Below are 10,362 nucleotides of genomic sequence, written 5' to 3'. Positions count from 1 at the left end.
GTCTGCCCTCTTCTCAAGTCCTGTGCAGTTTGCCTCTGACTCCCTTTAGTCCACCCCTTCCTTCTCTCTGTCCTCCGTGACTAGGCTGCCATCTCTCATCAGGACCATATCTCGGCAGCCTCCCGGCACGTGCCGAGTCCTCACCTCAGGAAATGGTTACCCAGCAGTCACCTAGCTGTCTAGACTCCGAACTGCGGACTCATCAGTGACCCTTCCTACATCCAATCCATCAGCAGAGCCCGTTCACACCATCTTCAACAGTGATCCAGAATCTACCACTTCTAACCCTCCCTCTGTGAGCATGTCCTGGCTGGCCACCACCCCATCTGGGTTGTGACAGGGCCTCCTCACAGGCCTGTCTGCCCACCCACATCCCTGCAGAGACTCTGTTGCTTGCCATCCTCTAATGGTTCCCTATGACAATTAAAGCCCACCGTGCTTGCCCTTGGCTTACAAGGCTCTACGTGATCCAGCCATCATCTACCCTGCAGCCCTTGTTCCGGTGAAAGGAAGGGGATCTGTTTAGAAAGATCTATTGCTGCGGGACACACCACCCCAGTACCTAGTGGCTTAAAATAACAGTAGTCACTTATTTTGCCCACGAATCTGCAATTGGGGCAGGGCTTGGCAGGAAAGGCTTGTCCCTGTTCCACCAGGTTTCTGCTGGGGCAGCTCAATTAGGGCTGAAAGATGCAGTTCCAACACACTGCATTCAGATGGTGGCACGTGGTACCAGCTGGTCAGAGAGTTCAGCAGGAGCTGAAAATTGGAGTCCTCAGTTCCTCTCCACAAGCTGCGTGGGCTTTCCCATAGAGTGGTGGCCAAGTTTGAAGAGTGAGTATCACAAAACAAAAAGTGTCCCCAAACACAAGAAGTAGAGGCTGCCTTAAGATGGGGCCCAGAAATTGTCACAGCATCATCGTCACCAAATTCTACTGGTCAAGTAGTCATGGAGCCCAGAGTCAAGGGGTAGGGACACAGAGCCTGTCTCTCCATGTGAGGAGTGCCGCAGATGTTTTTAAAGCACCTTGGACCTTGTCTCCCATCCCTGTCCTTCTCTTTACTGGGCTCTAGCCACACACTTTCCTGCAGCTCCCAGCGTGAGGAGCATGTTCCCACCCCAGGGCCTTTGCATTCACTCTTCCTTCTGCTGAAATGGTACCCCCTCCAGACACAGGTCCTTGCTCAGACAGCCCCTCCAACCCTGTCTAAATAGCAGCCAGCCCTACCCACCCTGCTGGAGGCCCAGCCCCACCTCCTCTTCAGAGTACAGGCGCTGGCTGCGGAGTAGGACACCTGTCAGCCTGTCACAGTGCCTGGCCCAGGAGCACTCGGGAACCAGTGGCTGAAAGGTCTCCCTCTCTTCTCAGTTACTCTAATCCTTCCTTTCCACCGCCAGAGGGTTCTTTCTAAACAGATCCCCTCCTTTCATCCCACCCCTCAGATGGCATCCTCTGCCTCATCTGCCTGACAACGGCTACCCATCCTTTAGGACCAAAAGCCACCTCCTCCTGCAGCCTGATCTCAGGACCGGGTTAATCTCCCTCCACCAGCCCCTTTGCATCCCAATATCTGATACCTGTGCTGCAGCCCCATACAGCACACAGTCTGCATCCCTGAGGCAGGACCTCCTATCTGAGCCCCAGCATTGGCCAGGTAAACAGCAGGTGCTCAGCGGATGTTCATGAAGGACCGAATGGCCAAATCCTTGAACCTCAGCCTCTACCCACACCAATTGTGAGGAAAAAGAAACAAAATTCTTTATTGATAAATAGCTTACAATGAAATAAATAGAGCAGTGGTTTGTTGAAGAATAAAAACTAGGGCAGAGGCTCGGTCTCTCTTCGCCCCTGCCTCTGGCCCTAAGCTTCAGCCCTCTGGCTGGACACTTTGGATGATGAGGCCTTGATGGGCAGCCCAGCCTTTCTCGGGCCCTTGGGGGCCTCTGTCTTCCTGGACAAGTGTGCAGGTACCACCTTGGACCCACTGCCCTTAGCAGGAGCAGCAGCCTTGGTGTTTGCTTTAGGGGCTTTAGGGGCCTTGGCCTTGGCCACCACCTTCTTTTTGGTCGGGGAAGCAGCACCATTCTTGACCTATACGAAAGCAAACCAGGAGCAAAGAGACAGCTGGGAAGGGCTGAAACCCCAGCTCTGGGTGGCTCTGGGTACACAACATCACCCTTCTAAGCCTTAGTCTCTTATCTGTAAGATGGGGATGGCAACACCCCCAGGGTGCCGGGGGACCAGAGAGAAGGTGGTGGACTGTGCTTTGTAGGAAAAGAAATTGAGCCCCATCCCTGGCTGACCCTTCCAGGGGCTGAGTGTGGGATGCCCAAGCTCTGGCCTGTTCAGGGCAGGCAGCCAGGCCAGGAAAGTCATGCAGGCACCTACCTTGCTGGCCGTGGGTTTTGAACTCTTACTCTCAGCTTTGGTTTTCCTGTAGGCCTCAGCATCTCCTGGAATTTGATGGAGGAGGTTTTATAGGGGAAGAAGGAGGAACTGCTGGTGGAGCAGGAAGTTTCAGGGGCTCTGGAACCCCCATTCCTCCTGGGTCCTAGGTCTTCACTCAGCTATGTGACATGGGGCAAATCATTTAGCCACTCTGAGCCTCAGTGACCTAGTTTGAAGACTGGGAATAATAGCATGCCCCTCACAGAGTGGCTGGAGGGTTAAGGGAAGCACTTGCTCTATGCAAAGCACTAGTGCTCCAAGCCCACCAAAGCCAACATCTAACAGGCCTGTCAGCTCGAGCCTTTAGTTTGTCTTCCACCTGGCAGCCAGGATACTTTTTTTTACTTTTAAGACAGGGTCTCACTCTGTCACTGTGCTGGAGTGTGGTGGGACGATCTCAGCTTACTGCAGCCTTGACCTCCCAGGCTCAAGTGATCCTCCTGCCTCAGCCTCCCAAGTAGCTGGGGCAACAGGTATGCAACAGCATGCCAGCTAATATTTTTATTTTTTGCAGAGATGGGATCCTAGTATCTTGCCCGGATTGGTCTCTAATTCCTGGGCTCAGCACTCAGCTGTGTGACAGAGCAAGAGCCTGTCTCCAAAAGAGACAGAGGAAAAAAAAAGAATAACTCTAGCCCTAGCTGCTTCCTGTCAGAATCCTTCCACAGCTCTGCATTGTCCTCTAGATAAAGCCCTGATTCCAGCTGCCCTTCACAGATTCTCCTTGCCAACACTGCAGGTAGACCGAAATACGTGCAGTTCTTCAAATACTCCACCTTCTTTTTGTGTTTTGTTTTGAGACCGAGTCTCACTCCGTCACCCACGCTGGAGTGCAGTGGTGTGATCTCGGCTCACTGTAACATCTGCCTCCTGGGTTCAAGTGATTTTCCTGCCTCAGCCACCCAAGTACCTGGGATTATAGGTGTACACCACCATGCCCAGCTAATTTTTGTATTTTTAGCAGAGACGGGGGTTCACCATGTTGACCAGGTTGGTCTCAAACTCCTGACCTCAAGTGATCCGCCCACCTTGGCCTCCCAAAGTGCTGGGCTTACAGGCATGAGCCACCATGTCCGGCCTAAAAACTCCACCTTCTTTATGCCTCCAGGCCTTTTCACAGGCCCTTCCCCTACTTGAGACACCTTCCTCCAGGAAGCCTTCCCTGACCCCTGCCTCAAGAATGAGTCAGGCTCCTGGTCTCTGCTTCCCCCTTCATAACCCTTGAAATGTCTGCCTCCTTCCCCCAACCAGCTACCATGAGTTCTCTCTCTCTAGGTCAAGCCCAGCACTCAGGACACACGCACTAGATAAGGAAACCCCTCTCCAGAGCTGGCTCCCCGCCCCCACTCCAGTGGCTGTCAAGACCCCCATCCCCACACCACCCGCTACGAGTCACACAGCTACCTTGGCTGCTCCTGCTGCCTTTGGCCTTTGCCTTCCTGCTGAGCCGGCCGGTACTGGAAGGTGCCCGCATGGCCTTGTCTGGCTTGGGGGGCACCTTCCTGGCCTCTCCTGACTGTGCCCTGGTGTCCTTGGCTGCGCCGCCTTGCTTGCGAGGCTTTTCTGTGGCTGCGCCTGGCTTGGGAGGAGCCTTCTGCACCTTTGCTGGCCTCTTGGCTGCCTTTTTCACCTTGCCCACGTTGGGAGGGTCCTCCTTGGCCTCACTTGGTTTCTTGGGGCCCTTCCCCTTGGCCTCGCCTGCTCTCCTGGGAGCCGTCGGGGGAGCCATCTTCCTGGGCTGGATTTTCCCCTTGTGCTTGGGAACTAACTGGAGAATGACACGGGGTGGGGCTGAAAGCAGAGCCTCAGGTGCCTCACGCCCCCCACCCTCCGTAAGACTCCGAATGGGAGGCCTTGTTCCAAACAGGGGGGCTCCGCAGGCAGTGAGGGGCAGGGAGAAGTCTACTGTGATTCTAGGATCTCAGGATCTCTCAACCACCCGCCCTAGGCCTGCCGCTTTCTCACAGATTGTGCCTCTGGACTCCTCCCCCCGGCCACCCTGAAGCACTGCCCTGCCTCATGCCCCATGCCCCCGCCACCTCGCCCCTTGACGCTCAGCAGAACATGGGCTGAGGTCAGATGGCTCTGGGCTCACAGCTTCCTCCGCCCTCCTCCAGCCGTGTACCGCAGCCACGTCTTCTCGTCTTTACAGCGGGACCATCACCAAGGGTGTGAGCGGCAGGGAATGGAGGGCTCCCGGCAAGCTGTTTCTTTCCTGTCCCCCAACCCTCAGGGCTCCCCATCACCGAGACTAGAAACTACCTTCCCCCCTCAACTGCCAGCACACCGCATCAGACACCCGATGTCCCTCTGGCTCTTCACCCTGCCTAGCCGCCTGGTCCTGCTGTGACGCAAGTCCAGGCTCTGACCCACGCCCAGGAGTTCCACCAGGGTGGGACTTTCTGTGATCTGTCACCAGGTAACCACAGGGACCGGCTTGGGGTAGGCTGAGAATGTTCCCCAGTGTTCCATGGCAACTGTCACGGCAGCTGCTACATGCAGGAAGTTAGGCAAGATGCAGGGGGCCCAGCAATGACAAGTCAGGCCCTGGGTCTGGTCCCTGAGGTATTCCTGGTGGCTGATGACAGTCCTGATGTTGGGGTGCAGTTTTGTCCCAGACCTGCCTCAGCTCTGAGTGACCTGGCATGTGTCCCCTCTTGGAGCCTCCTTATGAAGATGAAACTCTCCCCTTTGAAACGGAAGACATGGCTGCTCAAGGAGGTGCCAGCAGAGGGAAAACCCTTTGCTGAGGTGAGGAATTCCAGGAAGGGGCTACGTGCCCAGGACCCAGAAGTTAGCACAGCTGACACAGGCCCTGGGATCCCAAACATGCAACAGTTCACCTGTCCTGGACACCAACAAGGTGACTCTTGCAGTGGGAGCTCAGAGACGGCACACTACCTGCCTTCCTGGAGGAGAGGGCATCTCGGCTGAGACCACAGGAGGAACAAGGACAGGGGACCGGAGGGGAAAGGCCTTCCAGTAGAGGCCACAGCACTCACAGAGGCCAGGACCACTGCTCCAACCCTGGGCTATGTCCTCCCTCAGGGGTGCTTACTTTGAAGCTGCCAGTAGCCCCCCTGGCTTTGGAGTTGAGGGGCCTGGCGAGGAGGCCACGGCGCATGCCAGTGGCCAGCGCCTGCTTCAGCAGGTACTTGAAGCGGAGGACGTCCACTGTTGGGTACTTGTGCAGGATGTAGAGCTTGATAGCCGCCACCGATGTGCCCCGGCGCTGCTCCCCCGCCTGCAGCGCCTCCAGCACCATGCGCAGCACCGGGGGGTGGCGGCGTCCCACCGGGAGGCTGCTGTGGCTCGGGCCTGAGGAGAGATGGCAGGCCATCACCCGGGGCCCAGTCACAACTCAGCGGCAGGCATCAGCTGGCCCGTGGCGGGTGGGTGAGGGTCCAGCAAGGATCAGATGCCCCCCCCTCCCCAAGACACTGACCGCTGGCATGGGAGCTCCTGGACGGTCTCCCCTCAAGGCTCATTGAGTCTCTCTCTCTTTTTTTCTTTGAGACACTGTCTCTCTCTGTCCCCAGGCTGGAGTGCAATGGCGTGATCTCAGCTCACTGCAACTTCCACCTCCTGGGTTCAAGCAGTTCTCCTGCCTCAGCCTCCCAAGTAGCTGAGATTACAGGCGCTGCCACCATACCTGGCTGATTTTTGTATTTTTAGTAGAGACGAGGTTTCACCATGTTGGCCAGGCTGGTCTTGAACTCCTGACCTCATGATCCACCCACCTCAGCCTCCCAAAGTGCTGGGATTACAGGCTTGAGCCACCACGCCCAGCCAAGTCTCTCTTTTTAAAGAATGGAGTATTCCTTCAGAAAAACAAATCTAAATTGGGTGAATTTCATAACTATGGGTTTACAGGACCTCCGGGGCTATGTGCACATTCTCAGAGGCACCCAGACTGAGAGACTCTCCAGGGCACACAGCCTGGTTTCTTCCACAAATAAGGGGGGGGGAAAAGTGGGAGGGGCACCCTATGGACTAAGGGTCCTTAGGAAACCTCTCAACCAAATGCTCATTCCCAGAGCAGGATTTGAACAATCCAACTGGAAAAAGAAAGGCAACAGATAAATGTGAGCACTGGAAGGAAATATTGGATATTAGCGATAATATTGTTTCAGGTGTGCTAATGGTATTACAATTGCTTTTTAAAAGGTTCTTATCTGTTAAAGGTAAATATTATAAAAGATATTTACAGATGAAATGCTAAATCCAGCATTTGTTTTGAAATAACCCAGCAGATGAAACAAGAGCGTCCACAAGCTGATGACTGTTGGAGCTGGATGATGGGTACAGTGGAAGGCAGTTACAGACCATTTGGTAGTCTACTTTTGTATCCATTTGAAAGTTTTTTGTTTTGTTTTATGGAGACAGGGTCTCAATCTGTCACCCAAGCTGGAGTGCAGTGCCACAATCATGACTCACTGAAGCCTTGACCTCTCTGGCTCAAGTGATCCTCTCGCCTCAGTCTCCAAAGTAGCTGGCACCACAGGCACGCACCACCACGCCCGGCTAATTTTTGTATTATTATTATTATTATTGTTATTTGACACAGGGGTCTCACTACATTGCTCAGTTTAGTCTCAAACTCCTGAGTTCAAGCTATCTTCTCACCTCAGTCTCCCAAAGTGCTAGGATTACAAGCGTGAGCCACCATGCTCGGCCCTGAAAGTTTTCATAATAAAAAGTTACCAAAAAATTCCACTCTTAGGTATATACCTGAGGGAAATGAAAACACATGTCCGCACAAAAATGTACACATGAATGTTCATAGCAGTATTATTCGTGTCGGCCCAAAGATGGAACCAGCCCAAACATCCATGATGAATGATCGACAGATGGATGAACAAAATGTGGTCTCTACCCATCCCGTGGAATATTATCCAGCCATACAAAGGAGTGAAGCCCTGGCTATGACATGGAGGAGCCCTAAAACATGCTAAGTGAAAAAAGGCAGTCAGAAAAAGCCACATACTGTCTGATTCCATTTATATGAAATGTCCAGAATAAGAAGTCCATAGATGCAGAAAGCAGATTGGTGGTTGCCAGGGCTAGGGAGTGGGGGTGGAGAGTGACTGCTAATGGGTACTGGTTTTCTTGAAGTGATGAAAATATTCTAAAATTGATTATAGAGATGGATACACAACTCTGAGTATACCAAAAGCCATTGTACACTTTAAAGGGTGAATTGTATTGTATGAGAATTATTTCTCAATAACGTGTTATAAAAAAGTTGCAAATGAAGTAGGATCAAGGGTGGGGGAAGCATGAGAAGTTGTCAGTCACCATGAAATGCATAAAAGGGATTTAAACATGAAACCGGATTTAAATGTGGTGAATGGAAATGTTGATTTCTGATCAATCTGCAGAATTTAAAGACTTAAATTCTGGGCAATATCGTGAGATCTCGACTCTACGAAAATCTTTAAAAATGAGCAGAGTGTGGTGGTGTGTGCCTGTAGGCCTAGCTACTCGGGAGGCTGAGGTGGGAAGACTGCTTGAGCCTGGGAAGTGGAGACTGCAGTGAGCTGAGATCACACCACTGCACTCCAGCCTGGGTGACAAAGCAAGACCCTGTCTCAAAAAAAAAAAAAAAAAAAAAAAAAAAAGACAAAAAAATTGGCTATATTAAAAATTTTTTTTCCATAGAAAAAAAAAAAAACATGGAACTCTATATCTAGAGCAAAATTAATCCAATTCAACCCCTGTTGGGTCCTGGCCATGACGAGTCCAGTGTAGGAATATTCATTTGGGGGCCAAAGGTGTTGAGCTGGTATAGTCCTGGGTCACTCCCGGGCTCTCAGGAGTTTCATTCTGCCCTCTAGGCCTCAGTCTTCCCATCCGTACAGTGGGGATGGGGGCCTCTAAGGAGATCTGAGCCCTCCCAGCTGCAGTGCTGCAGGGCTTCCCAAGGGTCTTCGCTTGGCCTGACCTCACGAGCAGCTCCAACCCCTCCTCTGCTTCCCCCCAGACCATGTCTGTCCCAGAGAGCCACCCCCAGGAGTCCTCCCTCAGGCCTGTCCCCTCTCACCCCAGCCCCTCATTCGGTAGCTATTCCATGCCTGCCGTATACCAGGATGTCCAGAACAGAGCTCAGCCCCCCAAACCTGCCCTTCATCTCTCTTCCAGGAATACCCCACGCCCCCACTGCCCATACCTACCCAACATCCAAGCAAGAACTGGGGGCATTCTGGGCCCTCTCCTCCCCACCACACCCACTCGAGGCCTCTCCATAGGCTTTTCTCTCCATATTCTGGCCTCTCCTCTCCAACTCCCCAGCACCAGCCTCCTCCCCACTGCCTCTTCCCCACCCCATGCATTCTCCTCGCTGCATCTCACCCCCCTCACCTCCCTGCTTGAAACCGTCCATGGCTCCCTGTTCAATATAAAAGTTGACCTAACTGAAGGCCTTGGAGGCCCTGTGTGATGGGCCCCTCCTCCCACTGCTTCCCCAGCACTGCCCTCCTTCCCAGAAGGAAGACGCAGCTTCCGAGACAAGCTGCTGGCGCGCTGGCCTCTGGGCCTCAGCCCATGCCGTTTCCTCTGCCTGGGATGCCTCTCTCCTCCCGGCCATGCAGGCTGCTCTCACTCATCCTTCAAGGCTCAAAATGCACCTTGGTTTGGACACCTCTGACTTCTGACTTCCCAGTTAACTCTGCCCTTTTACTTCTTGGCACCGGGACCCCCTCCCTATCTCCCTAGGTGTCTTGGCAAATAGAACACTTCCCCTGGCTGAGGCACACCCATCCTTCAGGGTCACCTCTTCTGGGAAGCTTTCCCTGACCTCCCAGAGTGGGTTAGGGGACTCCTCTGGGCTCCTGCAGCTCTGGATTACCGCCACTGAAGCACACATCACATTAGCAAACAGCACGGAGCCATGGGCCAGGCTTCCCCATCAGACTGGGAGGTCCTTGAGGGAGTGAACTGGGCCTGGTTTGCCTCAGTGCACCCTCATGTCCAGATAAACCCTGAGGTGTTTTTTGGTTGAAAATTGGAATGCCTAGGCCTGTATAAAATGCTCCTGCCCCAGTCCCTCCAACTAGCTGCCCACAGCTGCAGCCTGGCTATGGGCTACGGTCTCCGGCAGGAAACGGGCTCCAGCTGGAAGGCCCTGTGGCTCTTCTCTGAGCTAGGCCGGCCCCAGCCCCCAGGCCCTACCTCGCCTTGCTACCTGTATATCAGCTCTTCAGCCAAAAGGCAGTTGAGCTTAGCAGCTTGGTGCTGGGTGAGTGCTGGGTGGGTGCTGGGTGGGTGTTGGGTGGGTGCTGGGCCAGGCTGGGAAAGGACAAGGAGCGGGGGTGGAGCGTCAAGGGCAACCCAGGGAGTGGGCTCGCAGGGATGAGGGAGGGGCTGCCTCCTCTTGCTCACCTGGCTTTTCAGATTCAGGAGACCTGGATGATCCTGCTGTGGAAGTCGAGGAGGGTGAGATGTCGCTGGTGACACTCCCAGAAGCCATGAGACCGACAGGTGCAGCCAGCAGACCCCTCACCCGGGTGTGAGGCTGCTGGGCCTGCCCACTAGGCTTATATACCAGCAGCCTGCACCCCCCCCACCACTCCAATCAGCCCTGATTGGGCTGGGAGTGCTCCAAGCTGCTGACTGGGGCTGGAGGTGTGGAATGGGGCACAGCAGCCTGCCTTCTGTAGGGAGCCCCAGCTGGACTACCCGCTCCTGTGTAAGCTTGGGGGCGTCGCTGGACTTCTCTGGGTCTCAGTCCCCATGGTGCAATGATGGGAGCTGAGATACTTGATCTTGCCTGTACCCTCTGCCCACCACGGGCTGGAGATGCTGATGAGGAATTGGGGTCACCTGTGTTGTCAGGAAGGCCGCTGAGGCGGCCCTCTAATCCTACCAGGTGGGCAGTGGGCTGCCCCACGCCACTGCTGGCCTCAGTTTCTCA

The 10,362-nt window shown here is 54.2% G+C and overlaps 1 protein-coding gene across 3 annotated transcripts; it reads right to left on the bottom strand.

Moving 5' to 3' along the window:
* Positions 1-1,737: 1,737 nt before the first annotated feature.
* LOC129033522 (histone H1.8) lies at positions 1,738-9,918 on the bottom strand. Of its 3 annotated transcripts, XM_054482210.1 has the most exons (5): positions 9,780-9,918; positions 5,509-5,768; positions 3,855-4,218; positions 2,391-2,455; positions 1,738-2,093 (listed from the first exon to the last, which is right to left on the bottom strand). In XM_054482210.1, exons 1-5 carry the CDS (start codon positions 9,916-9,918, stop codon positions 1,863-1,865), a joined length of 1,059 nt encoding a protein of 352 aa, XP_054338185.1. In that variant the 3' UTR covers positions 1,738-1,862. The 3 variants fall into 3 exon arrangements, with proteins under 3 accessions (XP_054338185.1, XP_054338187.1, XP_054338186.1); XM_054482212.1 differs by lacking the exons at positions 5,509-5,768; positions 9,780-9,918 and adding an exon at positions 4,738-4,816; XM_054482211.1 differs by lacking the exons at positions 5,509-5,768; positions 9,780-9,918 and adding an exon at positions 4,713-4,813 and having other exon boundaries at positions 1,740-2,093.
* Positions 9,919-10,362: the final 444 nt, after the last annotated feature.

This window comes from Pongo pygmaeus, chromosome 2, assembly GCF_028885625.2.
Source record: "Pongo pygmaeus isolate AG05252 chromosome 2, NHGRI_mPonPyg2-v2.0_pri, whole genome shotgun sequence".
NCBI classification, from domain to species: domain Eukaryota; kingdom Metazoa; phylum Chordata; class Mammalia; order Primates; family Hominidae; genus Pongo; species Pongo pygmaeus.
Note: the sequence above shows the minus strand (reverse complement) of the source record. Positions and strands in the feature narration are given on the sequence as shown.

What these genes read in the sequence shown, in the direction of transcription:
- LOC129033522 (XM_054482210.1), bottom strand. Translation starts at nt 9,918, where the DNA reads ATGGCTTCTGGGAGTGTCACCAGCGACATCTCACCCTCCTCGACTTCC. An exon ending in CCTGCGAGCCCACTCCCTGG is followed by an intron (nt 5,769 to 9,779) that starts GTTGCCCTTGAC and finishes ATCTCTCCTCAG; the next exon opens with GCCCGAGCCACAGCAGCCTC. An exon ending in CAAAACCCACGGCCAGCAAG is followed by an intron (nt 2,094 to 2,390) that starts GTAGGTGCCTGC and finishes GCTTTCGTATAG; the next exon opens with GTCAAGAATGGTGCTGCTTC.